This window comes from Bactrocera tryoni, chromosome 1, assembly GCF_016617805.1.
Source record: "Bactrocera tryoni isolate S06 chromosome 1, CSIRO_BtryS06_freeze2, whole genome shotgun sequence".
NCBI classification, from domain to species: Eukaryota; Metazoa; Arthropoda; class Insecta; order Diptera; family Tephritidae; genus Bactrocera; species Bactrocera tryoni.
In genome coordinates, this window is record NC_052499.1 from 17517897 (window position 1) to 17543965 (window position 26069).

At 34.3% G+C, this 26069-nt stretch overlaps 5 protein-coding genes across 6 annotated transcripts; 3 read left to right on the forward strand and 2 right to left on the reverse strand.

The window, feature by feature from the left end:
- Window positions 1-11: 11 nt before the first annotated feature.
- On the forward strand, window positions 12-7733 carry LOC120768334 (TBC1 domain family member whacked). Of its 2 annotated transcripts, none has more exons than XM_040094986.1 (4): window positions 12-446; window positions 4691-4903; window positions 4978-5342; window positions 6065-7733. In XM_040094986.1, exons 2-4 carry the CDS (start codon window positions 4697-4699, stop codon window positions 6621-6623), a joined length of 1131 nt encoding a protein of 376 aa, XP_039950920.1. In that variant the 5' UTR covers window positions 12-446; window positions 4691-4696; the 3' UTR covers window positions 6624-7733. The 2 variants fall into 2 exon arrangements, with proteins under 2 accessions (XP_039950920.1, XP_039950929.1); XM_040094995.1 differs by lacking the exon at window positions 12-446 and adding an exon at window positions 506-588.
- Window positions 7734-9442: 1709 nt separating this feature from the next.
- On the reverse strand, window positions 9443-11301 carry LOC120768329 (WD repeat-containing protein 55 homolog). The gene is made up of 2 exons (XM_040094972.1): window positions 11109-11301; window positions 9443-11053 (listed from the first exon to the last, which is right to left on the reverse strand). Exons 1-2 carry the CDS (start codon window positions 11114-11116, stop codon window positions 9559-9561), a joined length of 1503 nt encoding a protein of 500 aa, XP_039950906.1. The 5' UTR covers window positions 11117-11301; the 3' UTR covers window positions 9443-9558.
- A 501-nt stretch (window positions 11302-11802) lies between these two features.
- On the forward strand, window positions 11803-16714 carry LOC120774203 (Bloom syndrome protein homolog). Its single transcript, XM_040103650.1, has 6 exons — window positions 11803-12757; window positions 12909-14201; window positions 14259-15081; window positions 15156-15352; window positions 15459-15549; window positions 15604-16714. Exons 1-6 carry the CDS (start codon window positions 11852-11854, stop codon window positions 16635-16637), a joined length of 4344 nt encoding a protein of 1447 aa, XP_039959584.1. The 5' UTR covers window positions 11803-11851; the 3' UTR covers window positions 16638-16714.
- A 12-nt stretch (window positions 16715-16726) lies between these two features.
- LOC120774209 (mediator of RNA polymerase II transcription subunit 4) lies at window positions 16727-17750 on the reverse strand. The gene is made up of 3 exons (XM_040103663.1): window positions 17614-17750; window positions 17375-17555; window positions 16727-17317 (listed from the first exon to the last, which is right to left on the reverse strand). Exons 1-3 carry the CDS (start codon window positions 17679-17681, stop codon window positions 16805-16807), a joined length of 762 nt encoding a protein of 253 aa, XP_039959597.1. The 5' UTR covers window positions 17682-17750; the 3' UTR covers window positions 16727-16804.
- Window positions 17751-18185: 435 nt separating this feature from the next.
- LOC120780061 (Hermansky-Pudlak syndrome 5 protein homolog) lies at window positions 18186-22324 on the forward strand. Its single transcript, XM_040112332.1, has 6 exons — window positions 18186-18409; window positions 18485-18844; window positions 18908-19054; window positions 19118-19594; window positions 19656-19863; window positions 20045-22324. The coding sequence occupies exons 1-6, from the start codon at window positions 18326-18328 to the stop codon at window positions 21289-21291; spliced, it is 2523 nt and encodes an 840-aa protein (XP_039968266.1). The 5' UTR covers window positions 18186-18325; the 3' UTR covers window positions 21292-22324.
- The last annotated feature ends 3745 nt before the right edge of the window (window positions 22325-26069 follow it).

Sequence of the window (26069 nt, forward strand, 5' to 3'; positions counted from 1 at the left end):
AGAAAATCGGAAAGAGTGAATATATTTAAGTTTGTACAAATACCTTCATTTAATATATATTAAACAGATATAAATTATAAATTTTGCACTAAAAAGACCAGAAAAAGTGGTGTTGTGCAACGTGTCTACTTAGAATGAAAAAAAGGGAATGTCGAATAAAATTCCAATAAGAAAACAAGTTTCGAGCATACCTTTATAAAAGTGAACCTACGCTTTTATTTTCCAATTGGTTTTTAACTTCGTCTTTCTATTAAGTGAAGAATAGGATAGAACAGAAATTCCAATAAGCAAAATGAGAAAGTGGCGCACGGAAATATTGTCATAAATTCACTACATGTAAATAATAGTATAAATTAAAATATCCTAAATAAATTGCAACGATAAGAATACAAGATTCTGGAACGAAAAAAGTAAGCAGCGCTCCAGACGGTAGTGTCACAACAGAGGTATGTATGTATGTAGGTGATTATATGGTAGTGTGTGCACGTATGTTTTTATATTGTTTTTTTTACGTTGTTTATGGTGCGCTAGTGGCGCTTTTGGAAAGGGTATCGACTAATGTAAATAAACTGGCTCATTACACTAAAGGTAACGTCATACTAAATTATTGTAGCGTTTTGATTTATAGATGTTAGTTGATATTACTAGTTGCTCATTTGCAAATGCCTACGTATAAATATTCCCGTTTATAGGTGGGTTGATGTTGTGGAATGATCACTGTTGTGGGTGTCTAATAAGTATGTAAAAGGTGGACTTATCGTGTGATAAAATTATCTACAAAACAAACTGTTACTCATTTTTATGCTTTGCGCAATCAAGTTATGTTCATACATGCGTTCAGGTGGTCTCATGTTGATAACACATTTATTGCGTTCGTGCACATACCCCGATAACTTACTTTCTTTAATATTTTCATATGTATTTTTGTTTTTAGCGTACTGATATTTGAAATCGATTATGGTATAAGTATTATGCCTTAAAACATTATAGATTTGCCGTCTTGGACTTGTTTTCGAAAATTGCAATTTTTGTACTCCGGTGCATATACGCCTACACATACTTACATTTGTTCAAAAGCAAAACTATAGATAAGCACCAATTGTTTAATTAATATTTCCGCAATGCTTTTTTTTAGCTTTTTATACCACGAACAGGGTATATTAAGCATGCAGCGACGTTTGCAACAACCAGAAAGAAATGCCATAAAGTCTATATGTTGTAGTTGCAGAACAAATGCTTTAAGTAATTTGAAGGTACTTACATATGCTACCGGGTTGTCAGTCCTTGGCCGAATAAAAATGCGGATTTGTTCCGATTACGTAGATCTGACTGAGCTGAGACGAAATCAATCATTTCCGATTGTATGTTTATTGCATATTTGAAGAAGTATTATGGGAACTAACCTACGAAAGTAAAATTAAATCAGTTTTCTAATATCGGCACATACATACATGCATACATACATAAGTTTATACTTACGTACATATTTGCAATATTTGAAGTTTTACATATACATACATATTATTTTTCCCCCCAGCTTTCGTCTGTATTAAAATTACGTTGAAAGCAACCTAATAGTAAAGACATTAATATTCAAGACGTCTGTTTAGTAAACACAATTAAAGCAACAAGCTTCCTTTTAAGTCTTCAAATTGGCAATTATATTTAAAGGAGGCACCCGCTTCATGATGCATAAACTATTACACATAAGTATGTTCATGCATTTGTGTACCTATATGTACCTATAAATATGTATGTACATACGTATTGTTTGTATACTTATACATATTTAGATATCATTGCGGGTGAGGTGTTGCAACGCTACCACAAAGCTTGATAAGCGTCTATATTAGTTATACAACAAATTTGACTAGAAGAAACGCTAACATGCCCAATTGCATCATATTTAATAAATTTTTAAATTTCACAATTGCATATTAAAAACAAAGCTTTTGGAATAATATTGATAATAAAAACTTAAATTTTTGCATATTATGTTAAACATTGGCTTATATCATTTTAAAAATTACAACATAGTATTCTACGCCCTTTGTATAATTTCGCGGCGCAATTTAATGATTCTGGCGCTGCATCCGAAGCACACAGTTAACAGTGGGAGGTATCGGGTGATTTTTTAAGAGCTTGATAACTTTTTTTAAAAAAAAAACGCATAAAATTTGCAAAATCTCATCGGTTCTTTAATGAAACGTTAGATTGGTTCATGACATTTACTTTTTGAAGATAATTTCATTTAAATGTTGACCGCGGCTGCGTCTTAGGTGGTCCATTCGGAAAGTCCAATTTTGGGCAACTTTTCGAGCATTTCGGCATTTGAATAGCCCGAATTTCTTCGGAAATGTTGTCTTCCAAAGCTGGAATAGTTGCTGGCTTATTTCTGTAGACTTTAGACTTGACGTAGCCCCACAAAAATAGTCTAAAGGCGTTAAATCGCATGATCTTGGTGGCCAACTTACGGGTCCATTTCTTGAGATGAATTGTTCTCCGAAGTTTTCCCTCAAAATGGCCATAGAATCGCGAGCTGTGTGGCATGTAGCGCCATCTTGTTGTAACCACATGTCAACCAAGTTCAGTTCTTCCATTTCTAAAGTCTACAGAAATAAGCCAGCAACTATTCCAGCTTTGGAAGACAACATTTCCGAAGAAATTCGGGCTATTCCGGCCGAAATGCTCGAAAAAGTTGCCCAAAATTGGACTTTCCGAATGGACCACCTAAGACGCAGCCGCGGTCAACATTTAAATGAAATTATCTTCAAAAAGTAAATGTCATGAACCAATCTAACGTTTCAAATAAAGAACCGATGAGATTTTGCAAATTTTATGCGTTTTTTTTTAAAAAAAAGTTATCAAGCTCTTAAAAAATCACCCGATAGTACTACAGATGCACACCATCAATTTAAATTTTTACGTACCCGCACATACATTCATTTGTGCATAGAATACGAATATATAACAAATACATTTGCACATTTACAATTGATTCAAAATTTGAATGACTTGAATTGATTTATTTCTAAATATATACATACATATGTAGGTATTATTTGCGTGTATGATGCACGTTTTCTAAAATTAACAAAACTGGAAAATATATACAGCTGCGGTCAATTTCTTAGTAGTGTGAAAACGTAGAAGAGGAACTGTTAAAAATATGCGATATCGCCTTTATAAAACAAAAAATATTTTATACCACAAAAGCCCTAACAATAAAACAAATCACAAAAAAGTCATTGTTTAACTAATTTCAATGAATTATAAATATGTAGATATATCAAAAAAAATTTATGAGTAATTTCGGCGATCAAAAACTTAGTAGTGTAACAAATTAAACCCCAAATTTCGACAAAAAGGTAGTACAATTTTTTTTCTAATTGGATACTGTCTTTTTATGTTATTAGCATTTAGTTGTGTGATCTTAATTTTTTAATATTGCAACACAGCGTCGTGAGTCAAAAAGTTTTTGGTATCTTTCAATGGAAATAGACTCCCATGCGTTCTTCACAGCCTCCCATAGTTGCGTGGTTGATGTCGGCCTACATCGGGCTACTGACTCCTTGACATCAGTCCAAAAATTTTCGCTGGGGTTGTTTTCAGGGGACCTTGATTGACATTCCTTTCCTCAAACCATCTTTAAGCAACTTTACTTCTGTGCTTGGAATCGTTGTCCTGCTAGAACGTTCAAACAAGCGGCACTTCTTCACTGGCATGCGGCAGCATGGTTTTCTAGAGTATTTTCCTACATCTTGCCAAGAAAAATATGTTCAAACCATGATACTCGCACCTCCATGTTTTAGCGTTTTTGTTGTATATTTCGGCTGGTATTCGATATTGGGTGGACATCATATTAACGCGATCCCCTTCCGTCATACTTATCAATTTTCGATTCGTCCGATATTTTATGATCGGCCATGTTGACGAAGAACAATTTAAATATTCTATTCTGTCGTGATCGCACAAACGCCGGCGTACAGTTTCAATACTTCTAGCTACATTAAATGCATATTTTATCTTTGTAGCAGCCGCAAATGGAAAGTGCTGTGAGTATCTGACAATGGAATTGACTACTCTCACTGACATTGCTGGTTGTCTTCAACGATTTTTTATTACTTGGTTGGCACCTGATAGCGTTACGTACCATTGTGAGTGAGCAACCGATAATATTTTGGACTTCGACTAAGTTTTGCCCTCAGAAATCAATTTTTTTTTATCATGGCGCCCTTCTCAGTCGTAAAATTTTTATTTTTGTATGAAATTTTCGGCAAATATACATTTTTCAAATACATCTAATAGTGCGTGAAACAAAGATTTTGACTTTTGGCGGAAAAGACTTTGGAAATAAAAAGTCCTACAAGTGTAACAAACACAACAAATTAAGCGAAACAAGTCGTTGTTCGTTTTTATGTCGACATCTGATTCTTTTAAAGTGAATCACGAAAAAAAAAATTTGTAATAAAAAAGTATGATTACATGTATTAAAAGAATGCCTAACACTACTAAGAATTTGACCGCAGCTGTATACATGAACTTAAGTATGTACATAAGTAGCTACATTTAATTAATATATTTTGAACATATTTATGTATATGTTTAGGGTTTTTTAATTTATTTATTAATTTAAAATTTTCATCTAAATCTGTACAAAATGCAATTTTAAAATTGTTGTTTTTTATAGTTCATAATGGCGACATCACCACGTTCCGTTGACACAATATCACTATGTTCCACCGTTTCCAGTTGCCCGGATCGCAACGGCTTTTACGGTGGCTTTCAGCGCACAGAAAAACCTAAAGAACCACTCTCAAAAGCACAAATCATTGCGAGAGAAAAGAAGTGGTTGTATATGATTGATAATTGGTCATTGTATATGTCCAAAAATTACAAAAAGGCATGTATTTTTTATTTGATTTCCTAACTTATAGAAGTACATAGCTATAATGTTGTGTTTTTATTAATTTATAGATTCGTGATCGTTGTCGCAAAGGTATACCAAAATCGGTTCGCCCACGTGCTTGGTTCTATCTTTCTGGTGCTTATTTATTAAAAAAGAAAAATCCTACAGTCTACAAAGAACTACTTGAACAGCCCGGTAATCCACATGTAATCGAAGAGATAAAAAAAGACAAACATCGGCAATTTCCATTTCATGAAATGTTTTTGGATGAGGATAAAGTTGGACAAATCGAATTATTTAATGTACTAAAAGCGTATTCAATATACAATCCGAAAGTGGGCTTTTGTCAGGCACAAGCGCCCATTGCTGCCTTCCTGCTCATGCACCTACCAGCAGAAGATGCATTTTGGGTGTTTGTTAGTGTTTGTGATGTGTAAGTTAAGCATTTTAAATTAGTATTAAAAAAGCAATCAAATTAATAGTAAAAAATAATCAACTTTTAGCATATTTTTCTGGCACATTTTTACGTTGAAGGAACAGGAAAAAACATTAACTTCGGTTGCACCTAAGCAAGAATACCCTTCACAGACAAAAACATGTCCAAACAAAAAATTAATTTTGATCGGAAAGTTGGTATGACAGATATATGATATAATAGTCCGATCCAAAAAATTTATTCAGAGATTGTAGAGTTGTCTTGGGCAATATTTAATGCAAAATTTGGTGAAAATATCTCGTAAAATAAAAAATGCTTTCCATACAATGATTTGAGTTTGATCGGTCAGGTTGCATGGCAGTATAAGCTATAGCGGTCTGATATTAAAATTTGTTCAAAATTGTAGCATTGCTTTAGAAAATAATTTGTATTAAATTTCGTGAAGATATCTTGTCAAATATAAAATTATCCTTACTGCTTCAGTTTTTATGGCTGGTATATTGTTGTTTCTGCGCAAAAGGAATTTTTTTGTTGATGTCCTTGGCCCGATATAAAAAACTGTCATGAGCACTGTATAGGTGCTAGATGCACGGTACAGTTACAACAAAACTTTTTAAAATTTCATTTAATATTAATTTACTTTATATTTTGCTTTTATTTGCCTCATAATCCCTTTATACATACAGATTTCAAAGTATTGTTTTTCTATTTCTTTATAGTTACTTAGAGGACTATTTCATTACCGGTCTTGAGGTGCTGCAAAACGATGCTGGCATACTGGAGGGGCTCCTCAAAAAGACTTGTCCACCCGCATACCGTCACCTGCAAAAGCACAAAGTCGAACCCTTACTATATATGACCGATTGGTTTCTATGCGCTATGACAAGAACATTACCATGGGAAACATTGTTGCGAGTTTGGGATTGCTTCCTCGCCGAAGGCATACGTGTCATCTTCAAAGTAGCACTAGTGATAATTGGTGCTTCACTAAATCAACATAAAGTTCGAAAACAATGTAATGGACTTTGTGAGACATTAGAGGTGCTACGCTCACCACCTGAACATGTGCTCGAAGAGGACTTTATTATCAATAATATACAAAGGCTAAATTTACGTGTTGAAGATTTTCAAATCGAACATACGCGACAAAAAAATCGACGAGCCAAACAGAAAGCTATGCAAGAGGCAGCTGCAGCGACGACGGCATCCACATCACACGGCAGTGCTGTGAGTAGCAGTAGTAGTGGTGCGGGTGGTAGTAATGGCTATAGGCTGTAATGTTAGCACAAAGTGCTTAAAACCGGCAAAAGTGGAAAATTGTGTAAATCATAGAATGAAGCATAAAACCCACAGCCGAGTTAAGTGAGGAGTTCTGACTTTGCACTAAGCTATGTGCATGTATGTAGTTGTTAAAGTTTTCCGTCCTTTACTTGGTTGTGGGAATATTTTGTCCCTTTTGGTAGCAATTTTTTTAAGGGTGCTAAGCATTCACACTCAAAGTTGTTTTTTATTGATAATATTCTAGTAGATAAGCAGCGAACAGAAATATAAATTGAATAGTGAACATAATATTAAGATAATGAAACGACTAACCGAAAGTTTTAAATTGAACGCACAGTATAGAGAAAAGAATTGCGAGTTACAGGCAAGTCTAACAGTCGAAAGTACATACACATAATTAAACAGACACAATATTAAACTAACAATTCCATATGCAGCCATCATGATGTGTTGATTTTTTATTATTTTGAAATATCGAATGTGGAAATAAAATTGCACAAAATATATTTAGGGCACTCATTTAATGTGGCATTTATGTAAAAGCGGCAAAATTTGCTTAAATGCGAGCAACGAGCGAAACAACTAATTGCGATTTACGACAAATTGCAATGAATACCACTGAAAAAAGTTGTTACTTTGTCGCAAAATAAATTGCATGTAAAAATGAACAGCTGTCTTGCGACATTGCCATTTTGCCAAGCTTCCAATAAATGCGATAAGTTTGCGACATTAAAAAAGTACCACTTCTGTTTCCATTTTCATAGAGAGCACAAGTGGGAGCTAAATGACCCGTTACTTGAAATTATTTAAATATAAATATTACATATCATACAAAGAAGAAGGACAGACATCACAATGCACAGGCGCCAGCGTTATGCGCACGCGCAATGAATATTTAACATTGCTCATACATTCAAATATGTTTTCCATTTAGCCGCGTTACGACTTTTTTTTAATAGTTTTCATTCTGTATACTCGCAATTTGTATGAAAAATATACATAATTGCATTGCAATACTGTGCTTACTAATGTTTAACTGCATTTTTCTTAATTCAGTTCAAATAAAGTGTATACTGGGTGAAAATTCAGCTTTGGTCATTCCAAAAAGTTTGTTTTCGTATTTTTTACTGTAAGATTTTGCGTTACAAATTTTCGTATTTCAATTATCAGCTGTGTAAATTATAACTATGAAGTAACAATTATTATTAATAAAATTATAGTTTATACGATATGTATGTATGTATAATCATAATTTTATGCAGCTATATAGCTTTTATATATACGCATATGCATATAATATATACATACATATATAGATATGTATGTATATACATTAAAAACTCAATTCGTGCAATTTATCTGCTTACCTTCCAAAGGAATAAAAAAACTAAGTATTAAATATTTATATTATTAAAACTACTACTACTAATTTTACCTATCGTTGTGCAGCTAAGCATTTTTTTGCTGCTTTAGTTATAATTTGTGCTTGTGATTAAGACAGCCATAACATAATTTGTATTTTTTTCTCGATTTAATTCGTTTTTGTAAGAAAGAAGTTTTGTTTTTACAATTAAATATGCAAATTAGTATAAAAAGTATAAGTTTTTCAATTCATATCCAACAATTTCCTCTATACTAAACTTTGATCTTAATACACATTAAAGCACAAAACTCAATATTTTCTAAATAAAAAATAAAGTTGCATAAGTTCACTTACATAAACAACGAAAATTTGATATAATACATAATTATTTAAGCAAGAAAAAGGCAATTTATAAGAAGGAAACGACAATTTATCTTGAAAAAATACAACATTAGCAGAGAAGATGTAGGAAAAATTGGCTGATTTTTAATAAAAATGTAAAATAATTAGTATTTATGTATGTATATTTAATTTGTATACTATAAGTAATTGCAACATTATATACAAGTTTACATATCTATACGTTCATAATCACACATTTATTAAACGAACTTATTAAAAGCTTTATTTATTAACGAATACAATTACATACACATTTATTTTCACGAAACCCCCTAAATAAAAATTAAATTAAAAATACAAAACACTGTTCAATATACTTAAGTATGTATGTATTTATTGTAGGTATTAGCGTATGCATACAAATGGGTCAAACATTATTTTTTAACAAGTATTTTGGCTTGTTTTCATTAACTATTTTAACCTATTTGAAAAGGGCAGAAATGTCATGTTTATTCCATTTTGAATCCCTTAGCAGAAAACATCTTTTTGAAAAAAATATGTTAGCAAAAACTACACAAGACCTAACAGAAATCATACATTCTAATTGTCATATTCTTGTAAAAATAACACATTTACAAAAAAAAATATATGCACACATACACATATAACACCCAACTGTGTATGTACTTTCGGAATTTACAATTTTTAAAACAAACAATACTATAGAGTAAGTGATGAGTAAAAGAATGCTTGTAACCATGAAATGTGAATGAAATATGTATAAATATGCAGTTTAATAAAATGTGTAAGATTTTGAAAACACAAATATATTGCGGTTTCTTTAAAATAATAATATTGTTAAATTATAAAACTCATATGCACACACCACACGATGATAGCCAATGCATAAATGATTTAGATACACGCAATGAGGTCTATTGTAGTATTTAGTTGGATAGGGCCTAGGTTGTTGTTGTGGATCCTTGCTTTTGTGAGCGTATTCATTCGTATTATTTTTGCATACATGTGTATTAAGTCGCCAGAAAAAGTTATTCGAACAGAAATTCAATAAACCATCATTCATCTCGCCCCAAAATAAATCAAAGTACAATTCGTTTTAATTATTCTATAATTAAACACAATTTTCTTACAAAAATTTACAATACATACAGCAAATTTCTTATACATTAATTCATATTTTATTTCTATATTTTCAACGTACCATTTCTATTCGTTGTCATCGCTAGGAGATTTTGCCAAATCAGCAAAAAAGTCACCAGCATTTGTGAATTTCGAAGATGGTAAATTGTGTCGCTTATCCTTAAATGTGTTATGCTTTTCATTATATTTAATGTCACCAAAATCTTCAAAATATTTTACATTCCAAAAACGTACATCATTATTATGTGACGATGAGGCAATCAATTCACCAGAATTACAGACGTCCAAATTTTCAATTGGCATATTGTGTTGCCCTACAACACCCAGATTGCGAAATGGAGCTATATGGCAAGCACGTATTATACCCTCTTCACCCGCAACACAAGAAATACGATCCGTAATAGGTATCATTTCGCTGATTGGCGTATTAATGCCTGGATACATATCACAATGATAGCCAAATTGGCCCCAATTAAATGTATAAAGACGACCTTTCGATGTACCCACGACTAGTTTCGAATTGCCACGAAATGTACCCATACAATGAAGTTCCTCTTCATACGGTTCAGATTGTACAAACAGCTTACGTGATCCTATGTTAATTGTGGTAAGATAACCATCACCACTCGTAACTAATAACAATTTCTTTGATTCGTTTGTGAGCATTTGTGATATAAAATCTTCAACTTCTTTTAACGAAAATATAGAGTCTTTAGTTCGTATGTCCCAAAGTTTAACTGTACCCCCATCGTCACCAGTACTGAAGAGGTTCTCATCAATGATGTGCAATTTATTTATAGCTTCATCATGCGCACTTTCATAGAATTTCTTCAGCTTCTCTGTCTCCATGTCGGTTATCATAATGGATTTGTCTTTGGAACATGTTAGTAAATCACGGCCATCTTCTGTGAATTCAACGTCTCTACACGATTTTGCGTGTATTTCAATATTTCGTAGTAGTGTATTTTCTTCATTTGAATAGGCATATAGACATACATCTCCTGTAATCGTTGCAAGTGCTATAATGTCACGTTCCGGATGAAAACAAATATCGGTAATAAAATCATCTAATTTGATTTCTGGTGGTGCGGTACGAGGTTTTTTAATGGCCGCAATTATGGCTCGGACCGTTTCATCATCTTCTTCATCTTCATTAAGTTCTAATGCGCTACTAACTCCATCTGCGCCGGCATTATTTCTACCAACACCACTTGATCCTGGACCGGTATCATCGCCTGAATTTGTTTTGGATTTTCTTATAACTTCTTGATTACCAGTGTCTGACATCGAATCATCCGAGTCATCTGGTTGAAAATCTGAACTGTCTTCATCTTCATCAACATTTGGGTCGAAGTCTGAGTCTTCCGCATCCGATTGTTGTCCATTCGCTATATTGCCACTGCCATTTGCGATTCCATACTCGACTTCAGAGTCTTCTGATTCGAAAGGTTCCTCCAAATGTACCTCATACACCGCGGCATCTTCAACATCTTCTACATCTGCTAATTCATCCAGTTCATCGGATTCGGAGTTTTCACCTGGTGTTTTAAAAATTTCGCGCCTATAAACATACCAATTGATCAGGTTATTCTCAACTTAAGGCAAGCTCTACTTACATTCGCATTTTGCTATGTGTTGCTCCCTATGAAATTACTAGGTTAAAACGGATCTTTTCTATGTGAGCAAAACAATCTTGATACAAGTATTTAGTTGATAACGTTCAACACGAAAGCTGAAAAATACTATGAAACAATTCTTAAACAAGTTATTGACAAGGAAAGACACAAAATAAATAATTTTCTTCACATGAGGCGTCGGTAAGAAAGTTAAACATGGTTGTATTTGATAATACGGAATTTTATGCTTTTTGCGCTGTATTCACTTTGCCACTTTGTTCCTTTTATAGCAAATTTAACTCCATGATATTTAATGTGAATTTTCTGATATTATTCAATTAAATGTTAAATTATATTATTTATTTTTGTTTAACGTATAATCTGTACATATTTAGTTGGAAAAATGCATTATATCAACGATGAACGTTATATTAGGTATATAACCAAACTCGTTAAGTAATCAATTATGTATGTATATAGACGAAAATTAATTGGTAATAATTATTACATGAATAAAGCAAATAATTTTTGAAACATAAATATGTGCAAAATTTAACATACAACTTTTTTAAATATATTCGAGTAGATAGAAAAACATTGAAATATAATAATCTGGCAGATCACGCAAATGTCAATGGGGAAATCAAAAAACCTATAAATGAAGAAAGTCCCGCTCTAAACTCAAAAAGTATTGTTTATGTATATCCTATTTTTTATATAAATTAGATAACATTTATATTAATATGAGTCAGACAAAATCAAACAAATCTTCCGTGTTCAAAAAACAATTATCGTTGAGTTCGTTCTTAGATGGAAACACGACACGTTCAGGTTCCATAAATAGTGATACCGGGCAGAAATCGACTGAACAGAAAAATACAATTGTTGAAGGTTCATTACAATCATTTAGAGGGGTTAAAAATGTTGATATAAATAATAAAAATTGTAAAAGTCTTGCTTATGCACCTGTGCGGAAACAGCAAACAACAAAAATGTTGAATCCAATATTTGTGGATTCCTCGAGTGAAGACGAGAACGACGACGAGAGTCATACGAATTGTACCAAGAGCAACAATGCTGGTGTAACGAGGGCAATTGTACATCGTTATACATTTGATGACTGCAGTCAATCACCACTTGCTCCTTTGGAAAATAAAAAGAACACAAAAAACACCGAGAACAGTATAATAAAACCAATATCTAATGGTTACAGCATTTATTCGCAGAAAAACGAAAAATATTCCGATAAAATAGTGGAACTCAAAAACATATATCAAGAAAAGGATTATAAAAATGGATCGAAGGAATGCAATGATGGACAAAGTAATGCAATAAATGGCCAAAAGAAACATGGTGACGGAACGTGGAATGGCTTCGATGACGTTTTCTCAGAGTTTAAGGATATCGGGTCTATGTATGAAGTTAGATCCAACCATTCGAGTAAGGAATCACCTCCGAAAAAAAGCATTTCACCTTCCGATGCTAAGAAAATTCCTTTATATCGTGAGTATGAAAATTCTGACGCCATTCAAAAAAGTAAAGAGAATGAAACTGTTGCAAGAAAACCAAAAATTACTATTGATACAGCGCTGTCCGATCAATTGAATATGATCGAACAAGATTCGACGTTTAAAATATGTACAAAAGACGTAAGTAAAGATATGATATTTTTGTGGTTGTAGCAGCATTTTATCTTTTTTCTAAAAGTCAGATATATGGGAAATGTTTTTGCCGTTACAACAACAATATTTATTTGTATATAGTGCTTGTTTTAATTACAGTTTTTTTTTTTATTTTAAGTCCACAGATTTGGAGCTTAAAGCAAGTAGTACTTTCTACAAATCTTCTTACTATGACTTATTGGAAAAATTTGCTCAAATTATTGATCAGGTTCCTGTAAACTACTTCGATGGTATCGATGGCTTTGATAAATTCATTTATTTGCGTTTAAAAACATTGCGTAATAAATTGAAAGCTCGTTCAAAACTTGTCCAAACAGAATTAGAAAAACGACAAAAGCAAACACGAACTCTGCAATCACCTGCTTTGGATTTGGATTACGATGCATTAGAGGCGGAAGAAATGCAGATGCGTGAAGAATCCAAATGGCAAACCTTGGAAAAGTCTCCAACAAACACACCTCAAAGCATTTATAGTAATGTATCGATTACACCATCCTCATCGAGTGTTTCCAAAACACCTGATAATCACAAAAACGAAGCTATATTGACCATCGATGATACTGACGAAGAAGATTTGCAAAAAACTTATTTGACACAAGCTGCCGCTTTAGATGACGAAGCAATTTCACAAAATTCGAAACCAGATGAAGATGAACTGGAGGCTTTACTAGCCGATATAAAGGATCATGATAATTTACTACGTGGTTGCAAATCAAATTACAACAATTACTCTTATAAAGATTTCGAAGACAAAGCTACGCCGAAACAGTTTACAAATGCTAAAGCGGTAGCTCTTACGGCGGCAGAAATATCGCCAGAAGACTTGCAGCAATGGTCAACACAAACTGACGATGACGGATGGCAAGTTTACGATCCTGAAAAATTTGAAATAGCTGCTTCACAAGCTATATTGCTCGATTCGCCAGTATCAAAATCGTCTATCCCCAATAAAAGTTCCGTTGTGCCGATAACGAATATTACTCTTAGTGAGGATGAATGTGATGACATGCCATCAACAAGTGCTGCAAGTTTGCGGAAGCTTAATACATCAATTGCGGCAACCTCCAATCCATCACCCCTGAAACCTGCACAAAAAATCGATGGTAATTTTCATGCAGATACACATAATGATGGTATTACCGGTGAGTTCGATGGAACTAAATATGCGCATTCGCAAGCCGTCAAAGAGGCGTTGAGCAGCAACTTTGGTCTGAAGAGCTTTCGACCCAACCAATTGCAGGTGATCAACGCCGCATTATTAGGGCATGACTGTTTTGTTTTAATGCCTACGGGTGGTGGAAAGTCTCTTTGCTATCAGTTACCCGCCTTACTAAGCGAAGGCGTTACATTGGTTATTAGTCCATTGAAATCCTTAATTTTGGATCAGGTTAATAAGTTGGAATCATTAGATGTGAGTATTTCAGTATTGTGTTAGAATTTTTCTATAACTAATATTTGCTTGTAACAGATATATGCGAAGAATTTATCTGGTACACAGACACTGCAGGAAGTGCGTGCCATTTACTGTGATCTGAAAACAAGCCCGCCACGTATTAAAATACTTTACGTTACACCCGAAAAAATTTCAAGCTCACCACAATTTCAAGACTTGCTTGATGATTTATATGCGAAAAATTACATTAGTCGCTTTGTTATTGATGAGGCACATTGTGTTTCACAGTGGGGTCACGATTTCCGGCCAGACTACAAGCGCCTCGGCATACTGCGCAAACGTTTTCCCAAAGTGCCAACAATGGCATTAACCGCCACAGCTACTCCACGTGTACGCATTGATATATTACGCCAATTAAACTTAACACACACCAAATGGTTCCTATCTAGTTTTAATCGAAGCAATTTAAAGTATTCCGTATTACCTAAACGCGGCGCTAGCACTTTGGATGAAATTAAAGCATTTATAAGCGCACGTCCTTCCAGCTGGTGTGGCATAGTTTATTGCCTGTCGCGTAAAGAATGCGAAGATGTGGCGAACAAATTGCATGCATCTGGCATTAAATCGCTAGCTTATCATGCTGGTTTAACAGATCCTATGCGCGAGACACGTCAGAAGGATTGGCTGACCGGTAAGGTTCGCGTGATATGTGCGACGATAGCATTCGGCATGGGTATCGATAAACCAGATGTGCGTTTTGTGCTGCATTTTTCGCTGCCAAAATCAATTGAAGGTTATTATCAAGAGGCTGGACGAGCAGGTCGTGATGGTGATATAGCGCAATGTGTGCTCTACTACAATTACTCGGATATGATGAGAATGAAAAAGCTCTTAGATTGTAAGTAATTAGTGCATATAAATTAAATTTTCTAAATTTCTTACTTTCTGCAATTTGAAATTAATGTATTTTAGTGGATAATACTGTGGCTTTTGATGTGAAGAAAATACATTTAGATAATTTAAATCGCATTGTGGGCTATTGTGAAAATGTTACAGATTGTCGACGGGCACAACAACTCGATTACTTTGGCGAACATTTTACCAGCGAACAATGTCTCGAACGACGAGAGACGGCATGTGATAATTGCCTTAAGAAAAATACTTATCAGGTAAATATAGCAAACGACGATACTCCATTAGTTATACCAGAATGGAATAATTTTACGAAAGAATTTCTTTTAAAATGTTAACAATAATTTAAATGTTAAATTACAGGAAATAAATGTGTTGGAGCAATCCCGCAAAGTAGCACGTGCTGTAAAAGAAATTTGTAGTGGCCGCTCGCGATTCACGCTACTACATATAGGTAAGTTTGAAATTTTTTCAGATAATTTTGTTATTTTTTTTGTTTATTTTACAGCTGATGTACTGAAGGGTTCCCTAATTAAACGCATTGTAGAATGTGGTCATGACAAAACGGCGCATCATGCTATATTCAAAGATTGGGACAAATCGGATATACAGCGGTTGTTGCGAAAAATGGTTTTGGAGGGATACCTGCGTGAAGATTTAATATTTTCAAATGATATACCGCAAGCATATATTTATTTGGGCCCCAAAGTGCAGGCGTTAATGCAAGAAACTATAACATTCAATTTTGCTATTTCACGCAAAGAGAGTGCAAAACGCCCACTGCCTGGAGTTAGTAGCGGTATTACGGCTACAAAAGACAGCGCAGCTGAGGCAACACAACTACGTTCAATCTATGAACGTTGCTATTCCGACCTTTTAGATTTATGTCGGACGATAGCAGCGGCGCGTAGTGTTACTATGGCTAGTATAATGAATATGCAAGCATTAAAAGCGATGTCAGAAGAATTGCCAGAGTCTGAGAAGGATATGTTGAGCATACCTCACGTAACAAAAGCGAATTTTGAAAAATACGGTGGTAAAATGTTGGAAATTACACGTAATTATGCTGCCGAAAAGCTGTGTCTTTTGATGGATTTGGAGGATGCGCATCAGCAGCAACAATTGCAAATAGCAAGCAAGAACAAAACAACGAAAGCGGATACAAGGCCGCCAACCTTAGTTTCTGATGATTTCGATGAGGACGACGGGACCGGTTGGGCAGCAGCAGCAGCTTCTCAAGGCAGTATGAACAGCAGTGGTCGTGGAGGTAAACGTAAACGTGCTTGGCGTGGTGGGGGCGCAAAGCGTGCGAAAAAAACAACAGGTTGGACAACGAGCGGTAAAAGCCCTGCGAAACGCGGAACCGCGAAAGGGGGAGGAGGAAGTAGTACAACGCCAAAAGCGACGCGTCGAAAAGCTGTCGCCAGTACTAGTATTAGAGGTCGAGGTGGGGCCAGTAAGAATGGCAATAATGCTTGGTTGTGTAAAAAATCGAGCTCTAGTGGTGCATTCGAGTTAATGCCACTGCCCAAATCCAAATAGCAAAGGAAAGTCTTATGTACAAAAAACTTAGTTTATAGGATATGTTTTAGTATCGTTTGTATTTTTTATATCAATAAAAAAGTTAAATTTGTTTTATATAAAAGTCGCGGTAGCTATTTATTATTAAATTATAAGATAGGTATTTTCGTTAATTTTTCATAATTCGTTTATTGTGAGTCGCTGGAACTTGAACTAGAGCTATCCGTCGACATAACTTCGACATCATCTTGAGATGCCTCTTTATGTGCACGTGTCTCCAAAGCAACCGAATTACCGGTAGATCCCATAGACATATGCAATTCACCCAGATTATTCCAGTTGAATTGATTTTGAAAAGCATTTGGCACTTCCGTCATGCTGCGTTGTGCATCGGGTACATTATTTTGGTGCGCCACACCACCACCGTTTATATTTAAATCTGATTTACCCAGGAAGCCATTGCGCATTTCGATATCCGTAGGATAGGGGCGTCGCACATCGCCAATGCACCAAGTAAGCGGTGCACTCACTGCATTTGCTGCACTAATGCGGTGTGCATATTTAATAAGTTCTTCTGAGGATACCGGTCGCTTCCTCGATTGATTAATGCTGGCTAGCTTTTGACGTGCTTGAAAAATTGCTGTTGAAAGTATGAGTTCTGCTTCCTTCAATGATTTTTGCAATTTTTGTATTTCACGATCCTGCAGTAAGTTCTAGTTTAATAAAAATATCAAATGATAATAATGATTACAACTCACATGCACTTCAACTTTAGCGCGTAATTCGTCCATTTTTTGTTCAATTTTAGCCTGTTCGTCGGCGAGTTCCAACATTTTTCGGAATTCTTCATCTTTGGACACCAGTAAATCCACAAGAGCTGTATGGTCAGCAGTAGAAATTTTCTGATGCTTTGGTGCAACAGTATTTTCAATTAGCTCTCTAGTGGATAGAAAATTATAAACTTCTTACGAATTATATGTTTTATATTGTAACTTACTTAGCCACTAATTCAATATCATCTAACAAAAGTAATAGACGCTCCTTAGTGCTCAAATGGAACGACATGTTTATTTCTATGTAAAGCCGTGTGGTTTTTTATATATCTAACACTTTTCACACACTTTAAAGAATAAATATTTTTGTAGCAATTCAAAAAAATTACAAAAATGCGCGGAAAATACAGAATTATACAAATTGTGTGAAATTACAATAATGATGAAAAGCAATAGATGCGAATGTAGACAAAAGTTAAGAAGATCTAAGCAAAACACATTACATGGTGATAAAAGTGAATAAAAATGAAATAAATGTGGATTGCCATACTTTTCTAAAGTTACATTATTTAATTTAAAAATGATTAAATGTTATATAATGTAAATATATAGCTAATTTCAATTTATACTAAAAAATTGTTTCAGATATCACTTAAATTTTTCAAATGTTTTCACATGTTGTGGTCGTTGTTTGACTCGACATGTTTTAATTTATAAAGAAGCACCCTTTATTTTGTATCATTACTTTAGCACCATCTGGCATTTTCTTTCACCTTTCACAATTGTTGTAATAATTTCTTTCCCACTGGTGAAGGTAGACAAGTTAATTTCAGATGAATATTGTTTTTTATATTTGAATTAAAATCGTAAAGTTTTTACAATCATTTGCATTTAATAAATCACTCCGAATCGTAGTCTTCTCTGGCATGAGCAACAATGACGGAATTATATTGTCTTACTAACTTTATTGATTTTTCGCAAACTTTACATGAGCCGCTTAAACACAGCAATCGTATCAAGGTGAGGGTCATTCTGTTGTTTATAAAGCAATAAACAGTAAATTATAATATTTTATACATTTTCTTTGCTATTTAGTACACTTGCTTCGACATTTCTACAAATTATGTAATTTTTGGAGCTACTTCTGGGTCATTGTACCTCTTTAATCGTTGCTCTGGTAAATTTTTACAATTGATACCGAATAAACATGGACCAGTGACGCATTTAGCTATATCAGCTAATGAAAAGTATGTCGCATTCTCCACACAACGGTCAATGATCTGTGTGTACGCTGTAAACATTTCTACGCATACAACCCCACAAGTGATCTTCACGAATCTCAGTAGCGATCAAACATTACAAGTAACATGTATACATTGGACGCAGGATGAGAAGCAGTTTTACTATGGTGATACGCGTGGACAAGTAAACTTAGTGCTACTTTCCTCATTTATTGTAAGTCACAGTATCTTGTAAATTTAAATATTTTGTATAATTTCATAAGCATATAATTCACAGGGGAAGACTTTACTCAATATGGGTGTGCACCCTATATTATTTCTGGAATCGCCAATAGTGCAAATTGATGATTTTGAGTCACTACTACTTGTTTCCAACTGCAACAAATGTATTTTATGTAATACTGAGTATGAGGAATATAAACAGGTAAATGCATGCCATGTTATCATCATTTTATAAATAATGAAGTAATTAAATTATTTCCTTAAGATTGGAAATCGTCCGAGAGATGGTGCATTTGGCGCTTGCTTTGCAATTTCTACCAATGAAACTACCCAACCATCACGCATTTACTGTTCTCGACCAGGTTCACGAATTTGGGAGGTAGATTTCGAAGGCGAAGTTTTGCAAACGCATCAATTTAAAACTGCGCTAGCTATACCACCGGTAAAAATACATAAGTTCAATGGCACTGAAGAAGAGACGATTTCTAAATACGAAGAAAACGATGAAATGCTCGAATATCAGTCGCAAAATTTACAGTTTGCTAGAATTCAAATGCTCAACAAAGATTTTCTACTCAGTTTTACCGAGTTCGGTTTGTATGTATTTGATATGCGCACATCGACGGTCGTTTTGTGGTGCAACCAATTTGAGCGTATAGTGGATTGTCGTGTAATTGGAAAGGAAATTGTAATTTTTACACAAACTGGCTCGTTATACAGTGTGCAGTTGAGTCAATTAAAGGTAATTCGATTTAAAATAATGCTGTTATGAAATGTTTTTAAATGTTACCTTTTTTTTGCAGGCGCATGCTTGCGCTTTGGTGCGTCAAGAAAAACTGTTGGAATGTGCATGTCTAATGCGGAAACATGTAAAATATTTTGCAGATAAAGCACGTGAAGATTATGATTTGAATATACTCAATCAAATCAAACGATTCCTAATTAATCGTCAAGAATTTGAGTTACTAAATGATTTATCGGTTATATTTGATGCTATTATGCAGTGTGAAGGTGAGTCGATGGTTGATATTTAAATTATTTACTTTTTTATTTTTCTATATATACTATATACATATATTATTTATATATATATATATATTTCTTTTTTATTTTTATATAACTTTTATATATATTTCTATTTTTAATGTTTTGAATACTAAATCTACGTTTTATTTTTTTGGTTATAATTTAGCCGTTGGGGATAATAACAGCACCGGTAGCAGTTCCGCCACCACAGAACGTAGTGCAAGCGTTGGTGCCAGCGGTATACAGTTTGTGGCCAATAACAATCATACGCCACCGGCTAAAGAGGTCTACGTACTCGAAAATGCTTTTTGCGAAAATATTCGCTCTACTAAAGGTAGTGAAAAACATTTCAAAGACGCGCTCTTGACAGTGACCGGAAAATTTGGTAAAAATATTATCAAATATAAATTTAATATATTCGCTGAGGAGCAAAAGAAATTGGTACGGGAACTGATACCATCTAATGAACGTTCAATACCATTTAATGATATTAAAGCAATCTACGAAAAAGATGAAGAGATTGTGTGTCGAACAAAAAAATCACAAGTCACAGAAGCTAAACAAAATATTACAAATAATGGACATAATATAAGTGCCGAGGAGAAAACCATATATAATTTATATTTAATATGTAAAAGTGCAAAAATAAGCAACATAAATTTCGTAGAACGTTATCGCTCATTATTCGACGAATACACTGCGCGCGAATTAATCGAGTTGCTGCGAAAATTGGAGAAGGTAATGCAAGAGCATGGCGATAGTGCTGAACAGGCACGTAAAAACTGCTATGAGATGTACTTTAATTACCTGAATACAGAGCTTATTTGGGAAATGGACGATTATACGCGCGACTTTATAGCGGAGGGTTTTGTGCTGCTCAATACATCGGCGGATATAGTGCGTTGCGATAATTGTGCCTTTCCTTTGCGTTTTGACAACACTTGTGTCTTTCATGAATTGGGCGCGGTATTGTTACGTTACTATTGGTCGCGTAATGAGCAGGTGAAATGCTTTGACGTGCTAATGCAAGTGCCAGCGCTGCTGGATGTATTAGCTAAATTCTATATGGCTGAAAATAATGTGGACAAAGTCGTGCCGATTATTTTAAGCTACCGGCAACCCGAATTGCTATTGGAAATCGGCAAAGGTCTGAGTTTAGCCGCATGGGCGCGTTGCTTTGAACAATTCGTTGACTTGCAACAAGGGCGCTTGTGTTGTGTTAATTGTGAATGCGTAACAACGGTCGATAATGTCAACCAGCATTTTTTCTACACTTGGAATTGCTTTCTAAGCATCGCTCTGGAATATTTGCATGCGCAGGAAATTTTTGCACTGATTTTCAAATGGTCGAATTATATAGCGAATGATGCTATAGATCGCGAATTCTACACACGCTGTATGTTGAAAGGCTAAGATTGGCGGCATGTGGATGCGAAAAGTAAAAAATAGCACATACCTGCCTACAGGTACGAACAAGACAAAGACTACGTGCGTGTTTGGGAGTGACTGAAAATGTAAATTGTGTTGCAACTCGAGTATTTTTACTTACAACATTTTTAATGCATATTCGCCCATTGTTTAATCAAACTCAAACTCAAATATGCGTCAAAATCTTTCTGCCATATACATATATATTTACTAATTATATTAAAAAATATATAATAGTATATAACGAGTTAAAAATCTAAAATGAAAGTAAGCAAACAGTTACAAATATTATATAATCACAGAAAGATATTTATATATACACAAAAGTATACACATGTTTGAACAGTATGACGAATTTAAATGTTATGGAGCAATGATATTGCTACGATAGAAAATTCCCGGCTATTGGCTTTTGCCGCCTATATACACGTACACATATACCGTTGCAGCAATGTTGAAAATCTCACATTGCAGCGTTACATAAAGTATTATATTGATGAAAAATCTAAATAGTATATATAAAAACAATTGAACTATAAATTTTATGTGTTCAAGCAATCCACATATGACTTGTATTTAATGTATAAATGTTATTAACAGCAAAATGTTCAAATAAACAATTAATGTAAGCGCATAATATTACATCACATTCCAATGTACGGATTATAAATTTGTATCATAAATTTCATTGTATGTACAAGCATATACATATAAAACTATAGCGCTTATCATAAACCAGTAAAACAATCGGTTTTTGTAGGTATGAGCATGTATACGCTTGTAGCTGGAATATTATATTATTTGTGCACGGTGTACTTGGGGCACACGAATGAATATTTAGCCTTTTATTATACTTTGCCTCCTAAAATGCTTTATTTATATATACATATGTATATTATTGTATTTAAACTCTGTTTTATTTGCTTATATTCAAATAATAAATCAATTGACAAAGCTATTGCATTTGCACTGAATGGCGTTTAGCCTAATGTGTTTGTTATAGCAGCAAAAACAATTATTCTTTGAGAATTTGTTGAAAATTCCTGTGGCCGGACATAAAATCGGGTATTTTCGGTAGTTGTAGTTTTAGTGGCAAAAGATTTTTTAATCAATATTTTTGTGATAGGAACAGATCATTTGCGATATTACATATTGTTTCAAGGTTAGGTTGTTTAGTAAGGTTCGATAATTCCATTCAATATACACATCTACTTTCACCTATTTTATTTTAAGGTGTGACTATAGCTTTATAAAAAAGACCCGTACAAGCGTATTCAAAATTTTTGTACGATTGTGTGAGGTTAACTTATTACTATGGAAAATTTGTATGCTTGCCCGCTAGCTTAAATTCGTATTGCCTGCAGTCGCCAAAAGGGAATTTTACCCAAAAGGCATACAGTTAAGTGAACCGCACTTCACGCAACAGACGAACAGCAAAAATTTTGCTCGAACGAGTTTCAAATTGAAATTTAGCACACGTCCTGTCTTCTTGAAATTTGACATGAGTCTTTGTCTAAAGCAATGATGTAATTTTAGAAGAATTTGTTCAGATCGGATCACTATAGCATATAGTTACCATATAAGGTAAACCATGGAGTTAAGATAGAGTCACCTAAGCACTGGCCCGGAAAGGTGCCTGCTTCACTTATATAGAGCCAGCTGGAAGCCAGCAGCCCGTGAGATCTTCTAATGACTTTTTAAATCGAATCACATCGACGCGCGACAGTCACCTTTGCTTTTGCCATGCATCCCGTGAGCTCACCTCATGGCGCGAGAATCACCTACGTACTGGCCAGGCACGTTGCCTGCTTCACTTATATATAGCCAGCTGGCAGCCAACATCCTGTGAGATCACCTCATGACTTTTTAAATAGAATCACATCGACGCGCGACAGTCACCTACGCACTGGACAGCCACGGTGCCTGCTCACTTATATAGAGCCAGCTGGCAGCCAACATCCCGTGAGATCACCTCATGACTTTTTAAATCGAATCACATCGACGCGCGACAGTCACCTATGCTTTTGCCAGGCATCCCGTGAGTTCGCCTCATGGCGCGAGAATCACCTACGCACTGGCCAGGCACGTTGCCTGCTTCACTTATATAGAGCCAGCTGGCAGCCAACATCCTGTGAGATCACTTCATGACTTTTTAAATAGAATCACATCGACGCGCGATAGTGGCCTACGCACTGGACACGCACGGTGCCTGGTTCACTTATATACTTAGGTTAGCTGCCAACCAGCTATATTGTTCAGCTCGGACAACTATGGCGTATAGCTGCCGTACAAATTGACTGGTCCCAATTAAGTTCTTGTAGAAGAAATTTTTTTATTTGACGTGATATTTTCACGAAAATTGGTACATATTAGTAGTTGAAAAAGTCTTTTCGTATATCGAATTTCACTTCAACTTTATATTTTATATACACCCAACTCTTTTTTTTACTCGGTTTCTTTTTACACGGTTTCGAAGTTACACGGTTGAATTGTTTTTTTTTTTTGTTTTTGTAAAAAATTTTTATTCTAGTACGGTTTCAAAATCACTGTCTTGTGGTTATGTTTGTTTTTACCACATAGTAGTAACCTTATTCGATAACTCTTACCTACACATTTTGATCGTATGATATTTACATTGCTGAAATGGATATCTCCAGCGATGATACCGACTTTAGTCCAGTTCGTCGCGCTTGTTATCAAGTAGCGACGAATAATTATGTAGCTACATATGTAAATACTTTTTTCTTATTTCTGTTCCAATTTTTCTGTTCTTAATTCTGGATGAACAGATTTCTTTTGTTTTTGGCTTAGTCTACCAATTTTTCACCTGTATGAATTATGTATTTTAAGTTTTAATGCTCAATAAAATGCCATATGAATCTACAATTTGTATGCATATGTGAAATTTTATAGTTTTCAACATTTTTTACACGGTTTTCCGAAGTGAATATAGTTCTTTATTTCATATTACACGGTTTTCAGATGACATGGAACGTATCCCCCATTTTACTATAGGAAACACCTTTTTTTACACGGATTTCTGAGGAACGTATCTACCGTGTAAAAAAGAGTTTTGTACCATTTTGGTCGACAACTTTCTGCCATTTTTCCAGCACTATATAGTATGACACAATGTGATTGGTAACACTAGAGATATACCATACGACTGCAACGACATCTATTGACAAAATACGAAAAGACTTTTACGCCTATGCAATATTGAAGAAAGGCAAAGCTATAATCTCCGAACATATTGTTCAGTTTGGATCACTATAGCATATACATAGCTGCAATGAAAACTGACCATGCAAAATCAAGATATAAATCATTCTTTGCCCTTTTATGTTCTAAGAAATAAATTTGAGAAGGGTTTCAGTGCAGACTAACATTTAAATTAATTGTTTAATTTTTTTTTTTTTTGGAGCTATGAGAATAAAATCTTAAAATATTTTGAATCCGTTTCTCAGAATTATAGAGTGGCCCTACCTTTTCAGCAGTACAGATGTATTTTGTAGAGACGCTTATCAGATTTTACTAATTATTGATTGCGGTGAAGGTTGCGTTCATCTGCAAATTGTGGGGCTCAATGAATGAGATGACAATGCGTATGAGTAACATTTGTATGCATGTACCTATTTCATCAGAATTGTGTATATTCTAACTGCTATAACTAAATTAACCCTTAAACGCCGGGCGGTTCCTCCAGGCACCTGCTGGTTTCTCAAGGGACCATTTAAGTTTTATTTCATAAAATTTAAATTTAAATTTGTAAACTTTTTATCAACACTTACATCAAATAAAATTGTAATAACGATGAAGATTTCAAATTTTCAGCACTACTTAATTATTATTACTTTCACAAGCGTCACTTGAAAATATGAAATTTTCCTTGAAATTATTATTTCAAAGAACTCTTACTCAAGTCAAAACGGAAATGACTGCAAAGCTCACACCAAAGTGGCGACTGACCTAAAAGATAACGGATATATCAAAGCAACTTGTGAAGTGATGTAATATTTAAAAATGCATGTTCATACTTGAAAATTTTGCAAAAAAATAGTAGTTCGTGGAGGAACTGTCAGGCGTTAAGGAGTTAAGGCACTATTTTCACTTGCCAATCCGGAAAAAACGTGAATTTGCTTTGAAGAGGTATTAGGTTTAATAAATAAATATAAATAATGCATATTTAGAAAATTTAATGTACCTTAAAATTTTTCGAATAATTGGAACAACTTTGTTTCCATGGAGCCCGTAGGCGATTTCCAGGATGAGCTCCGAAAAAAGCATCTGGTGAGGAAAGTTTTTCTGCTTAATTCTAGCTCAAATCTAAAAACCAAAAAATAATAATATTATACGCAAGTAATGATCGAAAAACTAGTCAAAATGTTGATATTTGCAAAAGGGCGGCATCCTAAAAAAGTTGTTTTCTGTGAAAATTCTTCGGAAATTCGCCTCACCGACTCTGAAAAAATTGTTGAAGTAATTTTTGAAAACAATTTCGGTTTAATTTGACAAAAAGGCTTTGCAGACTCTTCTTAATAACAATAAAAAGACCTTCAAAAATACTTACATATATAAATAATTTCGCTCTCATGACTTTATGAAAAAATGCTTGAACGGTTGCTTCATTTATTTCCATTTTCATTTATGTGTCATTGCACATGAGTAAAAATTGCAATCGAATAATAATCCTGATAAAATAATAATTAATTGGGCAAATTTAGAGAAAAAAAATTCAAATAAAAACTGCTGATGTCAGAAGT

Excerpts from the sequence above, each read along its gene's own strand:
- LOC120774203 (XM_040103650.1), top strand. The coding sequence starts at position 11,852 with ATGAGTCAGACAAAATCAAACAAATCTTCCGTGTTCAAAAAACAATTA. Across the intron at positions 12,758-12,908 it reads TTAAAATATGTACAAAAGAC|TCCACAGATTTGGAGCTTAA; the intron begins GTAAGTAAAGAT and ends TTTTATTTTAAG. Across the intron at positions 15,550-15,603 it reads ATTCACGCTACTACATATAG|CTGATGTACTGAAGGGTTCC; the intron begins GTAAGTTTGAAA and ends TTTATTTTACAG.
- LOC120774209 (XM_040103663.1), bottom strand. The coding sequence starts at position 17,681 with ATGTCGTTCCATTTGAGCACTAAGGAGCGTCTATTACTTTTGTTAGAT. Across the intron at positions 17,556-17,613 it reads GATATTGAATTAGTGGCTAA|AGAGCTAATTGAAAATACTG; the intron begins GTAAGTTACAAT and ends TCTATCCACTAG. Across the intron at positions 17,318-17,374 it reads GCGCTAAAGTTGAAGTGCAT|GATCGTGAAATACAAAAATT; the intron begins GTGAGTTGTAAT and ends AACTTACTGCAG.
- LOC120780061 (XM_040112332.1), top strand. The coding sequence starts at position 18,326 with ATGACGGAATTATATTGTCTTACTAACTTTATTGATTTTTCGCAAACT. Across the intron at positions 18,410-18,484 it reads AACACAGCAATCGTATCAAG|TACACTTGCTTCGACATTTC; the intron begins GTGAGGGTCATT and ends TTTGCTATTTAG. Across the intron at positions 19,595-19,655 it reads TGCAGTTGAGTCAATTAAAG|GCGCATGCTTGCGCTTTGGT; the intron begins GTAATTCGATTT and ends TTTTTTTTGCAG.
- LOC120768334 (XM_040094986.1), top strand. The coding sequence starts at position 4,697 with ATGGCGACATCACCACGTTCCGTTGACACAATATCACTATGTTCCACC. Across the intron at positions 4,904-4,977 it reads TGTCCAAAAATTACAAAAAG|ATTCGTGATCGTTGTCGCAA; the intron begins GCATGTATTTTT and ends ATTAATTTATAG. Across the intron at positions 5,343-6,064 it reads TTTGTTAGTGTTTGTGATGT|TTACTTAGAGGACTATTTCA; the intron begins GTAAGTTAAGCA and ends ATTTCTTTATAG.